This window comes from Oncorhynchus kisutch, linkage group LG13 (assembly GCF_002021735.2).
Source record: "Oncorhynchus kisutch isolate 150728-3 linkage group LG13, Okis_V2, whole genome shotgun sequence".
Classification (NCBI taxonomy): Eukaryota; Metazoa; Chordata; class Actinopteri; order Salmoniformes; family Salmonidae; genus Oncorhynchus; species Oncorhynchus kisutch.
The window spans coordinates 2,247,006-2,274,955 of record NC_034186.2 but is presented as its reverse complement, the minus strand read 5'-3'; the positions used below and the strand labels follow the sequence as shown (position 1 = coordinate 2,274,955).

General features: G+C 43.3%; 2 protein-coding genes across 10 annotated transcripts in view; one reads left to right on the top strand and one right to left on the bottom strand.

The window, feature by feature from the left end:
• Positions 1-2,938, top strand: part of LOC109883783 (tumor protein 63) — a 178,195-nt gene extending 175,257 nt beyond the window's left edge. For 3 of the 5 annotated variants that reach the window (XM_031838166.1, XM_031838165.1, XM_031838170.1), the window contains one exon: positions 28-2,938. In XM_031838166.1, the coding sequence (XP_031694026.1) occupies positions 28-324 (297 nt within the window). In that variant the 3' untranslated portion in view covers positions 325-2,938. The remainder of the gene's footprint in view (positions 1-27) is intronic. The other 2 variants (XM_031838169.1, XM_031838168.1) reach the window with 1 other exon arrangement.
• On the bottom strand, positions 840-24,007 carry LOC109883782 (zinc finger and BTB domain-containing protein 11-like). Of its 5 annotated transcripts, none has more exons than XM_031838162.1 (13): positions 23,460-24,007; positions 19,942-20,198; positions 16,517-16,748; positions 13,386-14,473; positions 11,257-11,538; positions 10,160-10,394; positions 9,902-10,069; positions 8,223-8,340; positions 7,472-7,553; positions 6,656-6,732; positions 6,343-6,518; positions 4,717-5,666; positions 840-4,677 (listed from the first exon to the last, which is right to left on the bottom strand). In XM_031838162.1, exons 1-13 carry the CDS (start codon positions 23,767-23,769, stop codon positions 4,588-4,590), a joined length of 4,065 nt encoding a protein of 1,354 aa, XP_031694022.1. In that variant the 5' UTR covers positions 23,770-24,007; the 3' UTR covers positions 840-4,587. The 5 variants fall into 5 exon arrangements, with proteins under 5 accessions (XP_031694022.1, XP_031694023.1, XP_031694024.1 ...); XM_031838163.1 differs by having other exon boundaries at positions 840-4,959; positions 4,999-5,666; XM_031838164.1 differs by having other exon boundaries at positions 840-5,025; positions 5,119-5,666.
• Between the last annotated feature and the right edge of the window lie 3,943 nt (positions 24,008-27,950).

Below are 27,950 nucleotides of genomic sequence, written 5' to 3'. Positions count from 1 at the left end.
AGTGTGTGATGTCATCCCCGTCCACAGGACCTGTCCCGGCTGAAGATCCCGCAGGAGTTCCAGCACGTCATCTGGAAGGGCATCATGGAGCACCGGCAGAGCATGGAGTTCTCCCCTCCTCCCCACATCCTGCGTACCTCCAGCGGGGCCTCCGCCGTCAGCGTAGGGTCCTCCGAGGCCCGCGGCGAGCGGGTCATCGACGCCGTGCGCTTCACCCTGCGCCAGACCATCTCCTTCCCTCCGCGTGACGACTGGTCCGACTTCTCCTTCGACCTGGACTCCCGACGCAACAAGCAACAGCGCATCAAAGAGGAGGGTGAATAGAGAGAGAGAGAGAGAGAGAGAGAGACACTCTGTCCGGAGTGTGTCTCTCGAGTTGTCGGGGAAAAAATATAAAAAAGCGCACTGCAACAGTAGGTCTGTAAAAGGCCATTTCCCTGACATTCACAGAGATCGCTTTTTTACAAACGCTGTAGATGTCAGCTCAAGCATATATTAGCTTTTAAAAAGTAAGAGTGCAGTACTCTTCTCAGCAGTGCACCTTGGATTGAAGCCCCTGGCTCGGTCCCCGTTCATATGTCATACAACCCACTCTCCTATCACAGTACAGGACTAGGACATCTCTGCTTCAACGTTCTAAGCTCAGATAATCCTTAAATGGCAAAAATATTATGCAAATAAAAATGCACTTATTATTATTTTTTTAAGCCTTCATTAGCTGCCAGCTAGATGAGAGAAAACAGCTATATGCTTTATTTTTTATCAAAATTCTTGAGACAAAGCACTTAAGAAATGCTTTTGTGATTTGCTTTGACATTATTTTATAGTGTTCATTATCCATTCCATTGTTAAAGCATGACTTTGAGAGGAAACTTTTAGGAGTTGTTGTTGTTCTTGGCTGAGATTGAATCCAAGGCGCGTTATAGAGCAGGACACTAGACAGCCACGATTTTTCCTGACGTTAAGACATGTATTTATGTCAGTTTTTCTGTCTTGCTGTTGACTCACTTGGTAAACCTAGAAGAACCTCACATTAAACAGGCGAGTGGCGGCATCTAGTGGCCACGCTGGTACTGCACCAATCACTGCTAAATATACTGTAAAAATGGAGTCCTATATTAACGTCTGCTCAAAGGTAAATTACGGTCATCACTAGTTACCATATCCAACAAATCATAATTATGGTGAACCCTTTGCCTATTTCTATCATTTATCTTCTTAAAATCTGATTTTAAACCTAAACCCACTGCCGACATTATGCCTAATCTTAAGACTTCATGAATTTTACGATAGAGCCATTTTGACTTTGTGGCTGTGGTAACCAGTGACAACCTTAAAGAACCTATAAAAGTCCAAGTGTACTATGCCGCTCTATTTTACAACCCGTTGGGTTGAATCCCAGTCTCTGCTGCTCAATACTGGACTGTTATGGTTACCTGTTATTTTTAGTTCACAACACTGTTTTGACCTGATTGTATACACTTCCAAGATACATATTGTTTGACTTCCTGTCAGGGAGAAGTGTTAATAACATGCTGAAACTGCTTTTCTACTGTGCCTGTGTTAAACCCTCGTCGCTCCGAGATGCCCAGGAAACCTGGGAATGTTAACCCTAGTGTTAGCCGTCCTGTTTATAAGTACCTAATGTATTTCTACGTGAACGACAATAATGCATTATCACAAACCGTTGGTACCTGAAGTATTTACGTTTATCATTAGCGAGTAACTGAAACTAACAAGAAACTCAATATGCTCATAGCCCTTGATGTTGTGATGGTTACCAATAAACGTGACCCGATTGTGATGGTGTTCACCTCTCCTATTGCCGTGTCCCAGATGGCACCCTACGCACTACTCGACAAGGGGGCCCTGGTCAGAGGTAGTGCACTATATATAGGGAATAGGGTGCCAGCCCTGGTCAGAGGTAGTGCACTATATAGGGAATAGGGTGCCAGCCCTGATCAGAGGTAGTGCACTATATAGGAAATAGGGTGCTAGCCCTGGTCAGAGGTAGTGCACTATATAGGGAATATGGTGCTAGCCCTGGTCAGAGGTAGTGCACTATATAGGAAATAGGGTGCTAGCCCTGGTCAGAGGTAGTGCACTATATAGGAAATAGGATGCCAGCCCTGGTCAGAGGTAGTGCACTATATAGGGAATAGGGTGCCAGCCCTGGTCAGAGGTAGTGCACTATATAGGGAATAGGGTGCTAGCCCTGGTCAGAGGTAGTGCACTATATAGGGAATAGGGTGACATTTGGAACACATTCATTGCCTGCTTGTTCTGCCACCTATAACCCGGTGTACAGTCTATGGATTGTGTGTGTGTGGGGGGGAGGGGAGGGAGGTCTGTTGAGAACATTTCTGGTCTATATTTCTCTATTGTAAATGATCCTAGTTGTAATATTGATGGATTGTTGTTTTTTGGAACCACATTGTCTAAACCTTTTTTTATGTGTTGAACTTGATAGATGGCCAAACCTATTGAGATTATTGTATATACACACACACACACACACACACACACACACACACACACACACACACACTTATATAGAGTTATTTTCTAAACGCTACATGATAAGTATTTTCCCAAAAAGGTAAATATTGGACAACAAAAAAGGAAGTTAAGAATAGTTTGTGGTTAAAAGCCAGAACAGTAAAGGAGTTTATTTTTTATTCATTAAAATGAATAAATCTGGTCCTCTCACAAGTCGTTGTGCTAATACACACGGTCAGAGGAATGTTGCCATAAAACACAGTTCTATAAAACTGGACATCATCGATATGTTAAGAGAAACATGACCCTGGTATGTTGTTGTTGTTGTTGTCGTCGGGAACATCGAAAGCAGAAAACCAGTACCGTCTAATCTACTGTTCCTTATTTTTCTACAATGTATTGTAAATATATTGCAATGTACTTTATTTTGCTATAAACCCAAAAATAAAATACCGCCTAGTTACCAAATGCTGTTGGGGAGTTTGTGTATAGATGATGTTTATAAGTGTCAACAAATCAACTCAATTGGAAGAAACACACAAACGTTTCAGAAAAGAGCAGATGACGAAACAAGATACACGATCTAAAGCAGAATAAATCATTCATATGGAACCTCTCGTCAGTACGGTGTACACTATGTGGTCCTCAGTGTTTGAGAGAAAAGCAGAAGAGACGAACCTAAAGAGCAATAGGTAGTATAACGTTTCAGTTTAGGCAGAGGGGTTTCACAACAGAGCTCTGTCACCAACTCCATAAGGAAAACCTGTGGCCAGCGGGAAGGGAGGTTCACAAATCAAATCGGATTTGTCAAATGCGCAAAATACAACAGGTGTAGACCTTACTGTGAAATGCTCACTTTACAAGCCTTTAACCCACAATGCAGTTCAAGAAATAAGAGTTAAACAAATATTTACCAAATAAACTAAAGTTATAAAATGACATGACAATAATGAGGCTATATAATAGAGGGGTACGGGTACCAAGTCAACGGGTACAGGTTAGTTGAGGTCATTTGTAAAGCCCAACAGAGCTCTAACCAACACAAGGAAGAAACTAAGTGTTGTGAAACCAGATTGAGCTAAAACAGAATGTGAGCTGGCAGATCAGGCTGGTTTACTACATGAGGAAGGAAACAGTGATTCTGGATTCTTTTAGAATTCTATGAAACAAACATCTCTCCTGAGATTCGACAATCGGGTTAACTTCATGAATGCAGTAAATTAACCTAGATTATTAATTCTGAATATTTTAATGATCGTCGTTATTTACACATTATACACAAGATCGAACAGAAAAGTCAAAACCTCAGTTCATTCAATGTACATCATCAAAATAACAGTTGCCTTGGTACTTTCTGTCCCACTGTAGAGAGAAGGATGGTCCCTGGGTTGAGGCGGAGCAGGGGCCCTGGTCAACAGGACGAAAACAGCCAGGCAGGACCTCAATCTGTCCAATAACAACACAGATGACTTTCCTTTGTGTCCTACTGAACCCCCAGGTGCCCTTGTTACTCCACACAGTCCCATCTCTGTCGAGGAAGCAGGTCTACTACTCACTTCTCTTATGATTAGCATTCCAAGGGTGCCTCTCAAATGGCCCCTTACACCCCCCCCCCCATACATAGCGGCCCACTCAGAGCCCTATGGGCCCCTGGTCGACAGTAATGTACTCTACAGAGGATAGAGTAACCACATAGCCCTAGTCACCGGACCTGACCAGCTGATTCAGGGACACTACAGGGTTCTCCTCAAAGAATGGAAGAGGGGGCGCAGTGCCACCTTGTGGACTAGCAGCGCCACTACGTTAAATTACATTAAAATAAAGAAAACAAGTAATTTTTTAAGACTTTATTTATCATTCAAGGCCTTTTTTGTTGCTCTAGATTGCAGGAAATGGCCGTTACCAAAGTGACAAAGGGGGCGGGGGGGGGGGCATGTTTAGCTTTTGGCCTAGCACGACACAGCTGATTCAAATGGTCAAAGCTCCATGGTGAGTTAATCATTTTAAATAGCTGTGTCGTGTTAAGAGCAAAAACCAAAATGTGCCTCGTGACTGAGTCAGTCTACTAGGTGCCGTCTGTCACATCCCTCAACAGACTGTATAACCTCCTGCTGCTCCATCTCCCTCCTGCTGCTCCACGGTCTGTATTACCTCCTGCTGCTCCACGGTCTGTATAACCTCCTGCTGCTCCACGGTCTGCTCCACGGTCTGTATAACCTCCTGCTGCTCCACGGTCTGTATTACCTCCTGCTGCTCCACGGTCTGTATTACCTCCTGCTGCTCCACGGTCTGTATTACCTCCTGCTGCTCCACGGTCTGTATAACCTCCTGCTGCTCCGCGGTCTGTATAACCTCCTGCTGCTCCACGGTCTGTATAACCTCCTGTTGCTCCATGGTCTGTATTACCTCCTGCTGCTCCATGGTCTGTATAACCTCCTGCTGCTCCACGGTCTGTATTACCTCCTGCTGCTCCGCGGTCTGCTCCACGGTCTGTATAACCTCCTGCTGCTCCACGGTCTGTATTACCTCCTGCTGCTCCATGGTCTGTATTACCTCCTGCTGCTCCACGGTCTGCTCCATGGTCTGTATAACCTCCTGCTGCTCCACGGTCTGTATTACCTCCTGCTGCTCCACGGTCTGTATTACCTCCTGCTGCTCCATGGTCTGTGTTACCTCCTGCCCTTCATCTCCCTCCATCTTCACCCCCCCAGGCAGCACACTTTGCTGGGACAGCACATAGTTCACCACCTGCATGATACTCTGGTCTGACAAGGTCGCGACCCCGTCACCCTGTACGGCCTGAACTGCCTCTACCGCCTCCACCGTCTCCTCCGTGATCAGCACCGTCTCGATCTCCTCGGCCGGCGGCGGCTGGACGGGCCGGAGCTCGGGGGGGAGATCGGACGCCAGGATGGAGACGGCGTGTTCCACCTGAGTACCCTGGTTGTGAAACTGTAGGGTATCTTTCTCCAGCATGATCTTCCCCGGCAGGAGGTCGCCGTGGTACTTGGTCATGTGCTTCCGTAGGGAGCGGGCATCGATGTGGGCCTCCTGGCACTCGGGGCACACGTAAGGGCGCTCGCCGGTGTGGGTGCGTACGTGTCTCTTCAGAGAGCGGGCGTCGGCCCAGGCTACGCCGCACGTCAGACACTCAAAGGGTTTGACTCCTGAGAGAAGAGGACAGGTGTTAAAAGACAGGGAAACATCTCTATATGACCAGCACTACGTTGTACTCCTCTAGTCACCCAATCAATACATCTCTATATGACCAGCACTACGTTGTACTCCTCTAGTCACCCAATCAATACATCTCTACATGACCAGCACTACGTTGTACTCCTCTAGTCACCCAATCAATACATCTCTATACTCCTCCAGCCAACCAATCAACACATCTCTATATGACCAGTGACTTTACTGTTTTAGACAGAGACAATAATTAGACCCAGTTGAACAGTGTTGTTTGCATCTTATATCTGTTAGAGATGCTGCTCTCATTGACCCGTCAGCATAGACGGTTAGAGATGCTGCTCTCATTGACCCGTCAGCATAGACGGTTAGAGATGCTGCTCTCATTGACCCGTCAGCATAGACTGTTAGAGATGCTGCTCTCATCGACCCGTCAGCACAGACTGTTAGAGATGCTGCTCTCATTGACCCGTCAGCAGAGACGGTTAGAGATGCTGCTCTGACCGACCCGTCAGCAGAGACGGCTCGATCTCAGGATTGGTTACATTTCTCCAGTCCCATCCCTCAGGTTTATAGCAAACCAAGTGGCAGGGCTGCCATTAGGTTGAAGAATGACAGATTGTGGATTTGTGTGTGTGTGTGTGTGTCTCTCACCCTGGTGGTTGTTCATGTGTCGTCTGTACTCTCTGAGCTGGGTGAACTTCCTGCCACAGTGTTCACACTCTCTCTCTAGGTTCTGCTTGACTCTGCCCTTCTTGCCATGCGTGGCCTTCTTCACGTGTCTCCTGAACAGAGCCTTCTCAAAGAACTCCTTACCACAGACGTTACACCTACAGGACAGAGAAGCATTATAAAAAATTACCCGTTTTACATCAACAGGTGTCGAAGGGCTTTAACTGGGCTGCCTCACTCATTCGACAGAGAAGACCGACTATAGACTAGGTGAAAGCTGACGGTGGGGACTCACCTGTAAGGCTCTGCCACGCTGTGGGACTTGACATGGGAGTACCAGTCCTTCTTCCAGCTGTACGACTTCCCACAGATCTGATACAATACAGAACATTATCTAACAATAGCACCTCACGATATGATAGAACCTCATGGAAGAACCTAATATAACAATAACAACATCTAATAACACAATCTAACAATAATTAATAACATAATCTAATCTAATAACATAATCTAATAACACAAATCTAATAACACAATCTAATCTAATAACATAATCTAATCTAATAACATAATCTAATCTAATAACATAATCTAATCTAATAACATAATCTAATCTAATAACATAATCTAATAACATAATCTAATCTAATAACATAATCTAATAACATAATCTAATCTAATAACATAATCTAATCTAATAACATAATCTAATCTAATCTAATAACATAATCTAATCTAATAACATAATCTAATCTAATAACATAATCTAATCTAATAACATAATCTAATCTAATAACATAATCTAATCTAATAACATAATCTAATAACATAATCTAATCTAATAACATAATCTAATAACATAATCTAATCTAATCACATAATCTAATCTAATCACATAATCTAATCTAATCACATAATCTAATCTAATCACATAATCTAATCTAATAACATAATCTAATCTAATAACATAATCTAATCTAATCACATAATCTAATCTAATCACATAATCTAATCACATAATCTAATCTAATCACATAATCTAATCTAATAACATAAATCTAATAACACAATAACAATCTAATACAACAACATAATGACTATTCCCCACCTGGCACTGGAAGGGCTTGAGTCCCAGGTGTTTGTTCATGTGCTGCTGCAGGTCTTTGGCCTCAAAGAAACTTCTATCACAGCTGGAGGGATACAGTCATGATGTGTAGAGCAGAACATGTGCATGAATCCATTACACACACACAGTGTTTCCCCTAGGACTTTTTCCAGCAGCGGTGGAAAGTTAGCGTGGGAGGGGGGAGTGGTTTACGGGGAGTGGACAATGGCGTTGTCTCCAACCTACATTTTAGAGGCCCTCCTCTTTGCCACAGAGACAAAATGTTGCCGTTTTAAAATCTATTTTCCTGCAATTAATAAATAATTGTAAATAAATAATTAAAAAAATCACAATAATAAAATGGTTAAATCACAAGATTTAAAATTTTAAAAAGCAGTTTTACACCTAATTTCCTGCAATTCTATACATTTTACCTTATGCTGTCCGAGTGACTCAAAATGGAGGCCCGATGCCTCGACATTTTGGGAATTTTAGATTCTCCCCGACTGTCTAGTTTCTATTTTGGTGTGTTTTTAGTTCTCAAACATGATCTTATTTAAAAATATATACATCTCCATGATCTTTTCTACATATTTGATATCTAGTTTAAGTCATATAAGTTTACACTGAAAACGTTTAACCATCTCTTAAAATAATTAAAATATTTACATTTTTTAAATAACTCATTATAGGGGAAACACTGCACACACAGCTACAGAATCAGAGAGTGTTTATGAGAGAAGCAGATCCTTACTGACTACAGGGGAATCCTCGTACGTCAGGTCTGGGCTGGTGCCTCTTTAAGTGTTTACTCAGACCAGAGGCTCGGTGGAACGACCTCCCACACTGGGTACAGAGATACTTAGATTCACCTGGAAGACATTTAACAGAGATATTTATTCACCTGGAAGACATTTAACAGAGACATTTAACAGGGATATTTAACAGAGACATTTAACAGAGACATTTAACAGGGATATTTAACAGAGATATTTAACAGGGATATTTAACAGGGATATTTAACAGGGATATTTAACAGGGATATTTAACAGGGATATTTAACAGGGATATTTAACAGGGATATTTAACAGGGATATTTAACAGGGATATTTAACAGAGATATTTAACAGAGATATTTAACAGAGATATTTATTCACCTGGAAGATATTTAACAGAGATATTTATTCACCTGGAAGATATTTAACAGAGATATTTAACAGGGATATTTAACAGAGATATTTAACAGAGATATTTATTCACCTGGAAGATATTTAACAGAGATATTTAACAGAGATATTTAACAGGGATATTTAACAGAGATATTTAACAGAGATATTTATTCACCTGGAAGATATTTAACAGAGATATTTAAATGAGATATTTAACAGGGATTTGACCATAAGATTTCTGAATCAAACTAGAGGTAACTGCCAAAATAAAAGGAACCACTTGAGTAAATGAGGGATACAGAAGTATATTGAAAGCAGCTGCTTCCACACAGTTGTGGTTTCTTTGTTATTAAAGCAATGAACATCCCATCATGCTTAGGGTCATGTATAAAAAGTTGCCCATTGTTTAGGCTACCATGGGCAAAAGAAGAGATCTCAGTGACTTTGACAGAGGGGTCTGAAAGGAGCATAAGGGGGGGGGGGGTTACAGGGTGTGTGTGTGTGTCTCAGTCACCAGATCTCAACCCAATAACACCTATGGTAGATTCTGGAGAGGTGCCCGAGACAGAGTTTTCCACCAAAACACCAAACACTGTCCTTTCTAGCAACCATGGTGGAGGCCTTTTCTTTTGGCAGAACGGCTCTGATTTGATCAGCTCCATTTGTGTAAGGTACACTGTAATGTATAGACACACCTGTGTGATGTCTGAGGATAATGTTGTACCTGTGTGAATACTGGTGTCGGAGGATAATGTTGTACCTGTGTGAATACTGGTGTCGGAGGATAATGTTGTAGCCATGTGAATACTGGTGTCTGGGGATAATGTTGTACCCGTGTGAATACTGGTTTCTGAGGATAATGTTGTACCTGTGTGAATACGGGTGTCTGAGGATAATGTTGTACCTGTGTGAATACGGGTGTCTGAGGATAATGTTGTACCTGTGTGAATACTGGTGTCTGAGGATAATGTTGTACCTGTGTGAATACTGGTGTCTGAGGATAATGTTGTAGCCGTGTGAATACTGGTGTCTGAGGATAATGTTGTACCTGTGTGAATACTGGTGTCTGAGGATAATGTTGTAGCCGTGTGAATACTGGTGTCTGAGGATAATGTTGTAGCCGTGTGAATACTGGTGTCTGAGGATAATGTTGTACCTGTGTGAATACTGGTGTCTGAGGATAATGTTGTACCTGTGTGAATACTGGTGTCTGAGGATAATGTTGTACCTGTGTGAATACTGGTGTCTGAGGATAATGTTGTACCTGTGTGAATACTGGTGTGTTCCTCCAGACTTCTCTTACTAGCGAAGGACTTGTCACAGAGCAGACAGTGGAACTGTTTAACAGCGTCATGTAGACCTCTGTGCATCTTCAGGCTGTGTTTATGAGCGAAGGTCTTCCCACAGACCCTGCAGGAGTGGGGCCGTACCCCTGTGGAAATGATCATTAGAACAATGACAATGAGGAAGAGGAGGACGGAAGAGAAGAAGACTGGATTTGGGGGGGGGAGGATTGACTGACCAGTGTGGTTGAGCATGTGAATCCTCAGAGAGTACAGCTTAGGAAGAGTCTTTCCACAGATGTCACAGACAAACTCTCTCTTGGTGCGTCCCTTGGTCCTGCCGTCCACCTCGAGGCCCTCCTCGCCGTAGGGCTGGGGGACCCTGACCAGGGGCGGCCTCTGACTCTTCTGGTGCTTGTGTCTGGTCAGATGGGCCCTCAGAGAGGCCGTGTACTGGAACTCCTTGTTACATAACTAGAGACCAGAGAGAGAGAGAGAGAGAGAGAGAGAGAGAGAGAGAGACAGAGAGAAACAGAGAGCGAGAGAGCGAGGCTTGTATTTATTTCACTTGGCAAATAAACTTGAAAGAGGGATAACTTTAACATCTCTCCCCACCGAGAACAAATCACTGATAAATCACAAAAACATCAAAGCCATATGACTGCCAGTCATTTTACATGACTCAGAGACAGACATATAGATGGGCAACAGACCTGCACAGGGCAGCGCTGCATCCACTAATATAGTGTCTGATCTGGAGAACAGTGTTGTTGCTACGTACACTACTACACCTATAGGACAGTGTTGTTGCTACGTACACTACTACACCTATAGGACAGTGTTGTTGCTACGTACACTACTACACCTATAGGACAGTGTTGTTGCTACGTACACTACTACACCTATAGGACAGTGTTGTTGCTACGTACACTACTACACCTATAGGACAGTGTTGTTGCTACGTACACTACTACACCTATAGGACAGTGTTGTTGCTACGTACACTACTACACCTATAGGACAGTGTTGTTGCTACGTACACTACTACACCTATAGGACAGTGTTGTTGCTACGTACACTACTACACCTATAGGACAGTGTTGTTGCTATGTACACTACTACACCTATAGGACAGTGTTGTTGCTACGTACACTACTACATCTGGAGAACAGTGTTGTTGCTACGTACACTACTACATCTGGAGAACAGTGTTGTTGCTACGTACACTACTACACCTAGAGAACAGTGTTGTTGCTACGTACACTACTACACCTAGAGAACAGTGTTGTTGCTACGTACACTACTACACCTAGAGAACAGTGTTGTTGCTACGTACACTACACTTGAATCGCCTGGTCTTCTCGTGTTTGAGCGTGTGCATGATGAGAGCGTAGCGTCGTTGAAACGACAGTCCACACTCTGAACAGACGTGTTCTCCCTCCACCTCACTCCCTCCATCTGGATGGGCGGGGCCATGCTCTGGCCACTCCCCCACAGCCTGCTCTGTGATCAGCTCAGCTCCGTCTGCCACGCCCTCCACTGACAGGATCTCCTCCATGTCCGTCTGGACAACAGTCTCCATCACTTTAACTGGTCTCTTGGCGCCTCCGCCTCTCTTCTTGGGGGTGTTGGGGTGAGATTCAGGGGGAGAGATACAGAACAGTTGGGTGAAACCGCTCTCTCAAACACACAGATCAAAGTCTGCTCTGCAAGACTAATTTAAAATCCTAATTCATCTACAGTGTCGTGAACCAGTATTGGTCCCCTTTCTGATTGTCTATTTTTACATATTAAGGGACAATGATTTTGTCAAACAGGGGAGAATTGAGTGCTGCATAAATTGGTTAATTAAATACATGAATATGTTATTTGTAAACTTAGGTTGCTTTGTCTAATATTAAGTTTTGGTTGAAGATATGATACAGTTGAAGTCGGAAGTTTACCTACACCTTAGCCAAATACATTTAAACTCCTTTTTACAATTCCTGACATTTAATCATAGTAAAAATTCCCTGTTTTAGGTCAGTTAGGATCACCACTTTATTTTAAGAATAATAGTAGAGAGAATTATTTATTTCAGCTTTTATTTCTTTCGTCACATTCCCAGTGGGTCAGAAGTTTACATACATTTGGTAGCATCGCATTTAAATTGTTTAACTTGGGTCAAACGTTTCTGGTAGCCTTCCACAAGCTTCCCACAATAAGTTGGGTGAATTTTGGCCCATTCCTCCTGACAGAGCTGGTGTAACTGAGTCAGGTTTGTAGACCTCCTTGCTCACACACACTTTTTCAGTTCTGCCCACAAATTTTCTATAGGATTGAGGTCAGGGCTTTGTGATGACCACTCCAATACCTTGACTTTGTTGTCCTTAAGACATTGTGCCACAACTTTGGAAGTATGCTTGGGGTCATTGTCCATTTGGAAGACCCATTTGCGACCAAGCTTTAACTTCCTGACTGATGTCTTGAGATGTTGCTTCAATATTTCCACATCATTTTCCTGCCTCATGATGCCATCTATTTTGTGAAGTGCACCAGTCCCTCCTGCAGCAAAGCACCCCCACAACATGATGCTGCCACCCCCGTGCTTCACGGTTTGGATGGTGTTCTTCGGCTTGCAAACCGTAGTCTGACTTTTTTATGGCGGTTTCGGAGCAGTGGCTTCTTCCTTTCTGAGCGGCCTTTATGTCGATATATGACTTGTTTTACTGTGGATATTGATACTTTTGTACCCGTTTCCTCCAGCATCTTCACAAGGTCCTTTGCTGTTGTTCTGGGATTGATTTGCACTTTTCGCACCAAAGTACGTTCATCTCTAGGAGACAGAACGCGTCTTCTTCCTGAGCGGTATGACGGCTGCATGGTCCCATGGTGTTTATACTTGCGTACTATTGTTTGTACAGATGAACATGGTGCCTTCAGGTGTTTGGAAATTGCTCCCAAGGATGAACCAGACTTGTGGAGGTCTACCATTTTTTTCTGAGCTCTTGGCTGATTTATTCATATTTTCCCATGATGTCAAGCAAAGAGGCACTGAGTTTGAAGGTAGGCCTTGAAATACATCCACAGGTACGCCTCCAATTGACTCAAATGAAGTCAATTAGCCTATCAGAAGCTTCTAAAGCCATGACATCGTTTTCTGGAATTTTCCAAGCTGTTTAAAGGCACAGTCAACTTAGTGTATGTAAACTTCTGACCCACAGGAATTGTGATACAGTGAATTATAAGTGAAATAATCTGTCTGTAAACAATTGTTGGAAAAATGACTTGCGTCATGCTCCAAGTAGATGTCCTAACAAGAAATTTGTGGAGAGGTTGAAAAACTAGTTTTAATGACTCCAACCTAAGTGTAAACTCTGACTTCAACTTCATTCAGTGTCAGAAATAAGCAAAAAGAGAGAAAATCAGAAAGGAGGAAAATAGTTTTTTCATGGCGACTCTGATTATGTTGGTGTTGTAGTCTACCTTGGGGGTGTTGGGGAGCTGTGGGGGTGCTGGGTCCTTCTCCAGCCCCATGTGTAGTCTGACGTACCCTCCCTCCCCCACGGAACGCTGCCGTAGGCGTCTCTTATAGGGGTCATGGGTCCCCTCTTCCTGGATCTCCTCTGCAGAGGGAGAAACTGGCTCTGGCAAATCCTCGTCAACAGGAGGCTCCTCCACAACTTCCTGCTTGACTTTGGCAGGACGCCCTCTCTTCCTTTTGGGGAGTTGTGGAGCAGGGGGATGCTTGGGGGAGGCCTGGGACGCTGACTCTGCCTTCTGGGACGCTGATGATGATGATGTTGTTGACGCATTCTCCTGTGGTGTTAGTGTCACTACAGCCAGATGGACCACCTCTGTAGGGGCAACATTCCCTGGGTCCACACTGATGAGGAAGGCCCCTGGCTCCATGGAGGGGGAGGCCCCCTCTCCCTCTTCCCCGTCTTGCGGCTGCTGCTCCAGGGCCAGACAGGCTGACACCACAGCCAGGGACTCACTGGCTCCAGCCTGGCCGCTGTGGGTCACGACCGTCATGGTCTCGGTCTCTCCAGTAGGGGAGAAGAGGGTGACCGACTCGCCTACCCGGGCCTGGCTACTGTGGGTGACTAGAGTCACCGTCTCTGACCCTGCCTCCCCAACCACGGTCATAGTCTCCCCTGGTTCACCTCCCAGAGCCTGGTTGACTACAGACGTCAGATCCCCTCTGAAGGACTCTGCTGTGTTTGCCATGACAGCCAGGGAGTCCAGGTCCTCCCCTGCTCCAGCTAGCCCAGTATGAGTCACCACAGCATGGCCGTCGCTGCCGATAGTCATAATGTAGGCCCCAGGGTCTTCATTCGGGGCCTGTTGGGGTGCCGGCTGGCTGGACACCACCGTGTGGATGTCTCCTTGCTGGTAGACCATCAGCTTCTGCTCCTCTACCTGCTTGTGGACGGACTCACAGATCTGAAGGACCTCGGCCATCAGAAGGTGTCGGGCCAGCGTGGCAACGTCGGCCATCACACAGAAGTTGAAGCAGAGGTTGGAGGTGTATGCAAACTCTAGCAGGGGGAGGAAACTGACCTTGCTGGAACCTGAGGGGGGAGAGAGAGACAAGATGTTCCTCTAAATGACTTACTGCTGCCCTCCTGGTGTCTGACCCCATCTGACCCCATGCTAAATGATGTACTGCTGCCCTCCTGGTGTCTGACCCCATGCTAAATGACTTACTGCTGCCCTCCTGGTGTCTGACCCCATCTGTCCCCATGCTAAATGATGTACTGCTGCCCTCCTGGTGTCTGAACCCATGCTAAATGACTTACTGCTGCCCTCCTGGTGTCTGACCCCATCTGTCCCCATGCTAAATGATGTACTGCTGCCCTCCTGGTGTCTGTCCCCATCTGACCCCATGCTAAATGATGTACTGCTGTCCTCCTGGTGTCTGACCCCATCTGTCCCCATGCTAAATGATGTACTGCTGTCCTCCTGGTGTCTGACCCCATGTGGTCCTGCGGTGTTTAGCAAGAGTATAGTGCTATCAACACCAAAGTTGTGGGTTCAAGCTCCACAGGGATCACTTACTAAAACGTATACACGATAAGTACACTACATGACCAGAAGCCTGTGGACACACATGTATTTGATACACTGCCAATTTTGCAGGTTTTCCTACTTACAAAGCATGTAGAGGTCTGTAATTTTTATCATAGGTACACTTCAACTGTGAGAGACGGAATCTAAAACAAAAATCCAGAAAATCACATTGTATGATTAAGTAATTAATTTACTTTAAAAAAAAATTATAAGGTATCTGTGACCAACAGATGCATATCTGTATTCCCGGTCATGTCTAATTCATAGAGCCTAATTTATTTATTTCAATTGACTGATTTCCTCATATGAGCTGCAACTCTGTAAAGTCTTTGAAATGGTTGCATGTTGCATTTAGATTTTTGTTCTGTGTGTGTACACCACATGACCAAGAGGATGTGGACATCTGCTCGTCTAACATCTCATTCCAAAATCATGGGCATTAATAAGGAGTTGGTTCCCCCATTGCTGCTATAACAGCCTCCTCTCTCCTGGGAAGGCTTTCCACTAGATGTTGGAACATTGCTGCTATAACAGCCTCCACTCTTCTGGGAAGGCTTTCCACTAGATGTTGGAACATTGCTGCTATAACAGCCTCCACTCTTCTGGGAAGGCTTTCCACTAGATGTTGGAACATTGCTGCTATAACAGCCTCCACTCTTCTGGGAAGGCTTTCCACTAGATGTTGGAACATTGCTGCTATAACAGCCTCCACTCTTCTGGGAAGGCTTTCCACTAGATGTTGGAACATTGCTGCAGGGGCTTGCTTCCATTCAGCCACAAGAGCATTAGTGAGGTCAGGCACTGATGTTGGGCGATTTGGCCTGGCTCATGGTCGGTCGGTGTTCCAATTCATCCCAAAGGCGTTCGATGGGGTTGAGATCAGGGCTCTGAGTAGGCCAGTCAAGTTCTTCCACATTGATCTCGACAAACCATTTCTGTATGGACCTCGCTTTGTGCACAGGGGCATTGTCATGCTGAAACAGGAACGGGCCTTCCCCAAACTGTTGCCACAAAGTTGGAAGCACAGAATATTCTAGAATGTCATTGTATGCTGTGGTGCTAAGATTTCCCTTCACTGGAAGTAAGAGGCCAAGTTCAAACCATGGTAAACAGCCCCAGACCATTATTCCTCCTCCACCAAACTTTACAGTTGGCACTATGCATTGGAGCAGGTAGCGTTCTCCTGGCATCCACCAAACACAGATTCGTCCGTCGGACTGCCAGATGGTGAAGCGTGATTCATCGCTGCAGAGAACGCGTTTCCACTTTTCCACTGCTAAAGAGGCCAATAGCGGCGATCTTACCGGGGACAGCTCTAGCAGGGGAGACATTTGACAAACTGACTTGTTGGAAAGGTGACATCCTATGACGGTGCCACGTTGAAAGTCACTGAGCTCTTCCGTACGGGCCATTCTACTGCCAACGGAGATGGCATGGCTGTGTGCTCGATTTTATACATGTGGCTGAAATAGCCAAATCAACTCACTTGAAGGGGTGTCCACAAACTCTTGTATACATAGTCTACCTTTGAATGCATGTCTTACCTGAGAGGTCGACCACCGCTTCGTGACTGGACACAGCTCCCTTCTCTATAAACAGCTCATTAAAGTAGTCGCTGCAGGCGGCCAGCACAGCCTTGTGGGCCCTGTGCTCCTCCCCCTCGATCAGCAGCGTGATGTCACAGAACTGGTTGTTGAGGCGCTGCTGGTTCAGCTTGTCCAGCATCGTCTGACCGTGTCTGGGAAGGTACTGCTTCACCACTCCCTTACTGTCCACCTGGATAGATAACACAGGAAGTCATGACTACTGTCCACCTGGATAGATAACACAGGAAGTCATGACTACCGTCCACCTGGATAGATAACACAGGAAGTCATGACTACCGTCCACCTGGATAGATAACACAGGAAGTCACAGGAAGTCATGACTACTGTCCACCTGGATAGATAACACAGGAAGTCATGACTACCGTCCACCTGGATAGATAACACAGGAAGTCATGACTACTGTCCACCTGGATAGATAACACAGGAAGTCACAGGAAGTCATGACTACCGTCCACCTGGATAGATAACACAGGAAGTCATGACTACTGTCCACCTGGCTAGATAACACAGGAAGTCATGACTACCGTCCACCTGGATAGATAACACAGGAAGTCATGACTACCGTCCACCTGGATAGATAACACAGGAAGTCACAGGAAGTCATGACTACTGTCCACCTGGATAGATAACACAGGAAGTCATGACTACTGTCCACCTGCAACACAATACAACTGTCTCGTCTTACTGTCCACCTGATTAAAGCCTTTAAGGCTGGGAAAACTCCAGGACTGGATGGCAAGGCCAGGGAAAACTCCAGGACTGGATGGCATACCAGTGGAATTATACAAAACCTTTTTCTGACATTCTCAGAGGACCATTATTAGCATGTTTTAACCAGTCCTATATAAATGGTAGATTATCAGACACTCAACAAGGAGGTCTGATATCATCATTACTGAAACAGGACCCAAGTGGTGTATATATAAAGATCCAGTCCATTTAAAAAAAATGGGGGCCTCTTACACTTCAGTATTGTGATGCAAAGATTCTGGCTAAATGCTTTGCGCATGGAATTAAAAAAGTATTGTCAGATATTATTCATCCTAAGCAGACAGTTTTTTTTTTACATGGACGATACATTAGAGATAATATAAGACAAGTACTGGAAACGATAGAATACTATGAAATATCGGCGACACCAGGCCTGGTTTTCATAGCTGATTTTGAAAAGGCATTTATATATAAATGCCTAGAAAATCTAAATTTTGGAGAACCTCTTATAAAATGGGTTAAAGTTATGTATAGTAACCCTAGGTGTAAAATAATAAATGGCTACATCTCAGAAAGTTTTAAACTGTCTAGAGGAGCAAAACAAGGTTGTCCACTATCGACATATCTATTTATTATTGCCATTGAAATGTCAGCTGTTAAAATTAGATCAAACACTAATATCAAGGGATTAGAAATACGTGGCTTAAAAAATAAGGTATCATTGTACGCTGATCATTCATGTTCTCTTTTAAATCCACAATTAGAATCTCTCCACGGCCTCATAGAGGATCTAGATACTTCTGCTAACCTCTCTGGATTAAAACCAAATTATAAGTATACTATATTACGTATTGGATCACTGAAAAATAAAACCTCCTCAGTTCAGTTATGTTAACATGCACTAGCCTCCTCAGTTATGTTATGTTAACATGCACTAGCCTCCTCAGTTATGTTATGTTAACATGCACTAGCCTCCTCAGTTATGTTATGTTAACATGCACTAGCCTCCTCAGTTATGTTATGTTAACATGCACTAGCCTCCTCAGTTCAGTTATGTTAACATGCACTAGCCTCCTCAGTTCAGTTATGTTAACATGCACTAGGCTCCTCAGTTCAGTTATGTTAACATGCACTAGCCTCCTCAGTTCAGTTATGTTAACATGCACTAGGCTCCTCAGTTCAGTTATGTTAACATGCACTAGGCTCCTCAGTTCAGTTATGTTAACATGCACTAGGCTCCTCAGTTCAGTTATGTTATGTTAACATGCACTAGCCTCCTCAGTTCAGTTATGTTATGTTAACATGCACTAGCCTCCTCAGTTCAGTTATGTTATGTTAACATGCACTAGCCTCCTCAGTTATGTTATGTTATGTTAACATGCACTAGCCTCCTCAGTTCAGTTATGTTAACATGCACTAGCCTCCTCAGTTCAGTTATGTTAACATGCACTAGCCTCCTCAGTTCAGTTATGTTATGTTAACATGCACTAGCCTCCTCAGTTCAGTTATGTTATGTTAACATGCACTAGCCTCCTCAGTTCAGTTATGTTAACATGCACTAGCCTCCTCAGTTCAGTTATGTTAACATGCACTAGCCTCCTCAGTTCAGTTATGTTAACATGCACTAGCCTCCTCAGTTCAGTTATGTTAACATGCACTAGCCTCCTCAGTTCAGTTATGTTAACATGCACTAGCCTCCTCAGTTCAGTTATGTTAACATGCACTAGCCTCCTCAGTTCAGTTATGTTAACATGCACTAGCCTCCTCAGTTCAGTTATGTTAACATGCACTAGCCTCCTCAGTTCAGTTATGTTAACATGCACTAGCCTCCTCAGTTCAGTTATGTTAACATGCACTAGCCTCCTCAGTTCAGTTATGTTAACATGCACTAGCCTCCTCAGTTCAGTTATGTTAACATGCACTAGCCTCCTCAGTTCAGTTATGTTAACATGCACTAGCCTCCTCAGTTATGTTATGTTAACATGCACTAGCCTCCTCAGTTATGTTATGTTAACATGCACTAGCCTCCTCAGTTATGTTATGTTAACATGCACTAGCCTCCTCAGTTATGTTATGTTAACATGCACTAGCCTCCTCAGTTATGTTATGTTAACATGCACTAGCCTCCTCAGTTATGTTATGTTAACATGCACTAGCCTCCTCAGTTATGTTATGTTAACATGCACTAGCCTCCTCAGTTATGTTATGTTAACATGCACTAGCCTCCTCAGTTATGTTATGTTAACATGCACTAGCCTCCTCAGTTATGTTATGTTAACATGCACTAGCCTCCTCAGTTATGTTATGTTAACATGCACTAGCCTCCTCAGTTATGTTATGTTAACATGCACTAGCCTCCTCAGTTATGTTATGTTAACATGCACTAGCCTCCTCAGTTATGTTATGTTAACATGCACTAGCCTCCTCAGTTATGTTATGTTAACATGCACTAGCCTCCTCAGTTATGTTATGTTAACATGCACTAGCCTCCTCAGTTATGTTATGTTAACATGCACTAGCCTCCTCAGTTATGTTATGTTAACATGCACTAACCTACTTAGTTCATTAATGTTTCTTGTTAATTGACAATAGATGACTGAAGAAAATATATGACATTGAAGTGATAAGGCTACAAATTCAGCAACACTTACAAAGACCAGTTCGTGTTTGGCTACTGTTTTGGGGCTCCGGGTCTTGTGATGAACGGAAGTCACAAAGTCCATCTCGTCGTCTCCCTCCTCCTCCTCTTCCTCCTCCTCCTCGCTGGCTGGGGTTGTGACCCTCCTGCGTCTCCCTGGTCGGCCGACCAGCCTAGGTCCGGTATCCTCCTCCGATAGCCCCCTCCGGTCCTGTCTGTTCTGACACTGACTACATTGTCTCATGTAGTCCTTCACCTGCTTCAGGATACCTGATAGATACACAGGGTTAAAACACATTGCAAAATGTATTACCAATGAACAGTGTGCATATACACACTAGCTGCAGTTGCTAGACCCCGTAGCACTCACTTCCATCATCATGAAATACTTTGAGAGACTAGTCAAGGATCATATCACCTCCACCCTACCTGACACCCTAGACCCACTCCAATTTGCTTACCGCCCCAATAGGTCAATAGACAACGCAATCTCAACAACACTGCACACTGCCCTAACCCATCTGGACAAGAGGAATACCTATGTGAGAATGCTGTTCATCGACTACAGCTCAGCATTCAACACCATAGTACCCTCCAAACTCGTCATCAAGCTCGAGACCCTGGTCTCGACCCCGCCCTGTGCAACTGGGTACTGGACTTCCTGACGGGCCGCCCCCAGGTGGTGAAGGTAGGTAACAACATCTCCACCCCGCTGATCCTCAACACCGGGGCCCCACAAGGGTGCGTTCTGAGCCCTCTCCTGTACTCTCTGTTCACCCACGACTGCGTGGCCATGCACGACTCCAACTCAATCATCAAGTTTGCGGACGACACTACAGTGGTAGGCTTGATTACCAACAACGACGAGACGGCCTACAGGGAGGAGGTGAGGGCCCTCGGAGTGTGGTGTCAGGAAGATAACCTCACACTCAACGTCAACAAAACAAAGGATATGATCGTGGACTTCAGGAAACAGCAGAGGGTACACCCCCCTATCCACATCGACGGGACAGTAGTGGAGAGGGTAGTAAGTTAAGTTCCTCGGCGTACACATCACGGACAAACTGAAATGGTCCACCCACACAGACAGCGTCATGAAGAAGGTGCAGCAGCGCCTCTTCAACCTCAGGAGACTGAAGAAATATAGCTTGTCACCAAAAGCACTCACAAACTTCTACAGATGCACAATCGAGAGCATCCTGTCTGGCTGTATCACCGCCTGGTACGGCAACTGCCCCGCCCACAACAGTAAGGCTCTCCAGAGTAGAGGTCGACCGATTACGATTTTTCAACGCCGATACCGATTAATCTGACATTTTATTTATTTATTTGTAATAATGACAATTACAACAATACTGAATGAACACTTGTTTTAACTTAATATAATAGATCAATAAAATCAATTTAGCCTCAAGTAAATAATGAAACATGTTCAATTTGGTTTAAATAATGCAAAAACAAAGTGTTGGAGAAGAAAGTAAAAGTGCAATATGTGCCATGTAAGAAAGCTAACATTTAAGTTCCTGGCTCAGAACATGAGAACATATGAAAGCTGGTGGTTCCTTTTAACATGAGTCTTCAATATTCCCAGGTAAGAAGTTTTAGGTTGTAGTTGTTAAAGGAATTATAGGACTTTTTCCCTCTATACCATTTGTATTTCATTAACCTTTGACTATTGGATGTTCTTATAGGCACTTTAGTTTTGCCAGTTTAACAGTATAGCTTCCGTCCCTCTCCTCGCTCCTCCCTGGGCTCGAACCAGCAACACAACGACAACAGCCTCCATCGAAGCAGCGTTACCTATGCAGAGCAAGGGGAACAACTACTAGAAGGCTCAGAGCGAGTGACGTTTGAAACGCTATTAGCGCACGCTAACTAGCCAGCCATTTCACTTCGGTTATACCAGCCTCATCTTGGGAGTTGATAGGCTTGAAATCATAAACAGCACAATGCTTGACGCACAACGAAGAGCTACTGGCAAAACGCACTAAAGTGCTGTTTGAATTCATGTTTAGCAGGACATGCTAGATAATATCTAGTAATATCATCAACCATGTGTAGTTAACTAGTGATTATAATTGATTGTTTTTTAGAAGATAAGTTTAATGCTAGCTAGCAACTTACCTTGGCTTACTGCATTCGCGTAACAGGCGGTCTCCTTGTGGAGTGCAACGAGAGAGAGGCAGGTCGTTATTGCGTTGGACTAGTTAACTGTAAGGTTGCATGATTGGATCCCCCGAGCTGACAAGGTGAAAATCTTTCGTTCTGCCCCTGAACGAGGCACCGTTCCTAGGCCGTCATTGAAAATAAGAATGTGTTCTTAACTGACTTGCCAAGTTAAATAAAGGTATAAAAAAAAACATAAACATATATATATATATTTTTTTTTATCGGCAAACCGGTGCCCAAAAATACCGATTTCCGATTGTTATGAAAACTTGAAATCGGTCCTAATTCAAATCGGCCATTCCGATTAATCGGTCGACCTCTACTCCAGAGGGTAGTGAGGTCTGCACCACGCATCACCGGGGGCAGGACACCTACCCTCCGGGACACCTACAACACAGGAAGACCATAAAGATCATCAAGGACAACAACCACCCGAGCCACTGCCTGTTCACCCCGCTATCATCCAGAAGGCGAGGTCAGTACAGGTGCATCAAAACAGGGACCGAGAGACTGAAAAACAGCTTCTATCTCAAGGCTATCAGACTGTTAAACAGCCACCACTAACATTGAGTGGCTGCTGCCAAACATACGGACTAAACTCCAACCACTTTAATGATGGAAATTAATGTAAAAAATGTATCACTAGCCACTTTAAACAATGCCACTTAATATAATGTTTACATACCCTGCATTACTCATCTCATATGTATATACTGTACCCTATATCATCTTTATGTAATACATGTATCACTAGCGACTTTAAACTATGCCACTTTGTTTACATACTCATCTCATATGTATATACTGTACTCGATACCATCTACTGCATCTTGACCATACCATCTGTACCATCGTTCTGTACCATATATATTTATGTACATATTCTTTATCCCTTTACACTTGTGTGTATAAGACAGTAGTTGTGGAATTGTTAGTTAGATTACTCGTTGGTTATTACTGCATTGTCAGAACTAGAAGCATTTCGCTACACTCGCATTAACATCTGCTAACCATGTGTATGTGACAAATAACATTTGATTTGACATTCATTATTATGGTGCATTAGTACGGCTCTCATCACATTAATAAAAAATGTGATTCATTTAAGGACTAACTTCTGTTTTTGAAAGATGTTGAGCATGAATGTGGAGAGATTGGCATTACATTTGAATATTGAGGAGTGGCGTGTTGACAAGCATGCCCTGCATTGACCAATCAAACACTGGTTAGCTATCTAGCAAGCCTTAGATAAACTGTTAGGGAAGACTGTCAACTGGTGTTTTGTTTTACGCATGTTCTCAGGCCCAGATAAAATAAAATAAATTGTTGCCAGTTAATTTTAGCAGTTTTATGCTATTTTACCTCTCCACCAATACTTCTGAGAAATTGATTCCCAAGTGTGATGCTGGTTGAGGTGCTCTCCTCCGGCTACAATGTGTGACTCGTCGATAAGTTCCTTCCTCCGTCCTGCCTGCAACACCACTTCCAACTCGGTGAATTCATCCAGGCCCTTCTGCCTTCTCTGGTAGTACAGTGTGCCATTCCGCACGACATAGCAAGCGGCTGCTTTACGTATCTTTCTTTTAGTATTGCCATGGGTCCCCGGTGCGTACGGCTCCCGCTCGTCGGACAGATAACGTCTGATGGCTAAGTAGCTTTCCTCGCACGACATAACCTTAATTATCCGTGCGCACAACACAAATTACGATATTTATTTCGAAGAAAATATCCTCTTCGAACTTTTAATATTAAACGGATTTTTAAATCCGTTTTAAAGTACTACATAGTATAAATAAAGCGATATAAATACAATATTTCGGGTAATTTCGAAGTGGGAACGCAGTTCTTGAACGTGAGGGGTGGACTTGCATGAACAGACAAAATGGCTGCTGCACAACCGGATGTTGCGTAAGAAATGGCGGAAGATGGAGAAATTATATTACACCTTGCTATGTACCTTTCTGACCACAAGAGGGCGCAATCTTTCAAGAAACCACAAGAAACTGGGATATAATCTCTTTTCCATGCGCTTTAAAGATTCACGTTTTATAACCTAATATTCTTCTAGTGTAATTGTTTTTTTTTATTATGCATCTTTCTACTATTTTCTCTTTTGCATATTTCAATGGAAAATGGTAATAAGAAACCCTTGATTATTTTACTTGTTGGAATAAAGTACAAAAATCCACAATGTAAATTCAGAAACGGTTAGTGATCCGGTATCCTTTGGATGTCCCTACCCTAAACTCTACCCCAAACCTTAACCCTTACCCTAACCTTACCCTTACCTCAACCATTTTAAATGTAAACTTCAATGGGGTGACGTCAGAGTTGGGTCATCCCAATTGGATCCTGTTTAGATTTTTTCATTCAGTAACAGCAATGTAATGACCTTCCTCTTATAACCCTTTCATCCAGTAGGTGTTCCCAGGTGACTGGCAGGTGCCAGTGTGTGTGGTGTCAAACTCCACAGTTACCAGTGCCACTATGCATCGTGCCCTTCAGATTCCCTCCAAGGAAGGACATTATAGGTGAGGTTAGGAGCAGGCAGATCATTTAGGAGTAAGGGTGGATTTTTCTGGGAGATTTGAGTATATTACATTACTAATTAACATTATCCTTTTACCACAAACACAAAAATAATCTTATTAGCCCATAGGTCGTTCCACAAAGAGTGCCTTCTGCATTCCTTTGATATCTTAAGTAGAAATTCTGCACCAATATTGAATTAAACCCTGTTATATTAAAAGAAGTGCCCTTTAATATAGACCACATGGAGAACTCAATAAGTCAGCATTCAGCAACCCCTTGTCACATTCTAGGAAGATTTTAAAAGGCTCTTGACTCCAACATTTCTCCATGTTTCATCATCATTTTAAAGCCCTAGTTATGTTGTTGCTTTTGACAGTCATTTCGGGTACATTATATATTTCATATGATTAGTGATTAATCTGTCACTTATTTTAAGGTCAAACCTCCTACGTGAACTGAACTTTCGTTTCAATACAGTGAAACTATTCCCTTTAAAAACATTTTCTCAAAAGAAACGTTGAACATCTAATAGTCAAATCATAGATTAACAGCAGGTTCTGGTTCTACTCTTTATGTAACAGCAGGTTCTGGTTCTACTCTTTATGTAACAGCAGGTGTTCTGGTTCTACTCTTTATGTAACAGCAGGTGTTCTGGTTCTACTCTTTATGTAACAGCAGGTTCTGGTTCTACTCTGTATGTAACAGCAGGTTCTGGTTCTACTCTGTGTAACAGCAGGTTCTGGTTCTACTCTTTATGTAACAGCAGGTGTTCTACTCTTTATGTAACAGCAGGTTCTGGTTCTACTCTTTATGTAACAGCAGGTGTTCTGGTTCTACTCTTTATGTAAAAGCAGTTGTTCTGGTTCTACTCTTTATGTAACAGCAGGTTCTGGTTCTACTCTTTATGTAAAAGCAGGTGAGCTGGTTCTACTCTTTATGTAAAAGCAGGTGAGCTGGTTCTACTCTTTATGTAAAAGCAGGTGAGCTGGTTCTACTCTTTATGTAAAAGCAGGTGTTCTGGTTCTACTCTTTATGTAAAAGCAGGTGTTCTGGTTCTACTCTTTGTGTAAAAGCAGGTGTTCTGGTTCTACTCTTTATGTAAAAGCAGGTGAGCTGGTTCTACTCTTTATGTAAAAGCAGGTGAGCTGGTTCTACTCTTTATGTAAAAGCAGGTGTTCTGGTTCTACTCTTTATGTAAAAGCAGGTGTTCTGGTTCTACTCTTTATGTAAAAGCAGGTGTTCTGGTTCTACTCTTTATGTAAAAGCAGGTGAGCTGGTTCTACTCTTTATGTAAAAGCAGGTGAGCTGGTTCTACTCTTTATGTAAAAGCAGGTGAGCTGGTTCTACTCTTTATGTAAAAGCAGGTTCTGGTTCTACTCTTTATGTAAAAGCAGGTGTTCTGGTTCTACTCTTTATGTAACAGCAGGTTCTGGTTCTACTCTTTATGTAAAAGCAGGTGAGCTGGTTCTACTCTTTATGTAAAAGCAGGTGTTCTGGTTCTACTCTTTATGTAAAAGCAGGTGTTCTGGTTCTACTCTTTATGTAAAAGCAGGTGTTCTGGTTCTACTCTTTATGTAAAAGCAGGTGAGCTGGTTCTACTCTTTATGTAAAAGCAGGTGAGCTGGTTCTACTCTTTATGTAAAAGCAGGTGAGCTGGTTCTACTCTTTATGTAAAAGCAGGTGTTCTGGTTCTACTCTTTATGTAAAAGCAGGTGAGCTGGTTCTACTCTTTATGTAAAAGCAGGTGTTCTGGTTCTACTCTTTGTGTAAAAGCAGGTGTTCTGGTTCTACTCTTTGTGTAAAAGCAGGTGTTCTGGTTCTACTCTTTATGTAAAAGCAGGTGTTCTGGTTCTACTCTTTATGTAAAAGCAGGTGAGCTGGTTCTACTCTTTATGTAAAAGCAGGTGAGCTGGTTCTACTCTTTATGTAAAAGCAGGTGAGCTGGTTCTACTCTTTATGTAAAAGCAGGTGTTCTGGTTCTACTCTTTATGTAAAAGCAGGTGAGCTGGTTCTACTCTTTATGTAAAAGCAGGTGTTCTGGTTCTACTCTTTGTGTAAAAGCAGGTGTTCTGGTTCTACTCTTTGTGTAAAAGCAGGTGTTCTGGTTCTACTCTTTATGTAAAAGCAGGTGAGCTGGTTCTACTCTTTATGTAAAAGCAGGTGAGCTGGTTCTACTCTTTATGTAAAAGCAGGTGAGCTGGTTCTACTTTTTATGTAAAAGCAGGTGAGCTGGTTCTACTGTGTTTTGTGGTGGAAAACAGAGCGGGTTGAGCAGAACATACCAGCCCTGTTACCCATAGATAGACAGGCTAGAAGTTAGAAAAGGAGTGCAGCTTGCCACATTCTGTCACAAGGGGATTTATGGCTGATTAAACCCTGTTACGGTCAACCCTGTTGCTTTATTCAGCACTTAATAGGCCTTACTATAGTATTGTTTTCTCCTCTCCTCTGTCTGGGGAGCAGTCTATGCTCCCTGGCAGAGATAATTGAATGCCTGCACCTCTGAAAGGGGTTGCTGGGCAACAGTCCTGGATGACTCATCATATCAATGTTTTATGATGAACTGTTTCATAGCTATCCTCAGCATTCTAGAACCTGACAACACTAGCATTCTAGAACCTGACAACACTAGCATTCTAGAACCTGACCACACTAACATTCTAGAACCTGACAACACTAGCATTCTTGAACCTGACAACACTAGCATTCTAGCATCTAACAAAACTAGCATTCTAGAATCTAACAACACTAGCATTCTAGAACCTAACAACACTAGCATTCTTGAACCTGATAACACTAGCATTCTAGAATCTAACAAAACTAGCATTCTAGAATCTAACAACACTAGCATTCTAGAACCTGACAACACTAGCATTCTAGAACCTGACAACACTAGCATTCTAGAACCTGACAACACTAGCATTCTAGAATCTAACAACACTAGCATTCTAGAACCTGAAAACACTAGCATTCTAGAACCTGACAACACTAGCATTCTAGAACCTGACAACAAAACAGGTTTTGTCCGTGTGTCCTTATTTCTGACTGTCATATTATCTATGTGGTCTACACACTCTGGTGCTGTCAGATAGATTTGCTGCATACTCACTCGTTCACACACATTGGTTTTATCGGTCTTATTGGTCTTATCGGTCCAATTGGCCTTATCGGTCTTATTGGTCCAATTGGTTCTTTAGGTCCTATTGGTCTTATTGGTCTTATCAGTTCAATTGGTCTTATCGGTCTTATTGGTCCTATCGGTCTTATTGGTCCTATCGGTCTTATCAATCTTATCGGTCCATTTGATCTTATCGGTCTTAT

Coding starts and splice junctions, on each gene's coding strand:
- LOC109883782 (XM_031838160.1), bottom strand. CDS start 23,769: ATGTCGTGCGAGGAAAGCTACTTAGCCATCAGACGTTATCTGTCCGAC. Junction 20,199..23,459: donor TCAGAAGTATTGGTGGAGAG/GTAAAATAGCAT, acceptor TGTATCTATCAG/GTATCCTGAAGCAGGTGAAG. Junction 14,474..16,516: donor AGCGGTGGTCGACCTCTCAG/GTAAGACATGCA, acceptor CTCCCCCCTCAG/GTTCCAGCAAGGTCAGTTTC.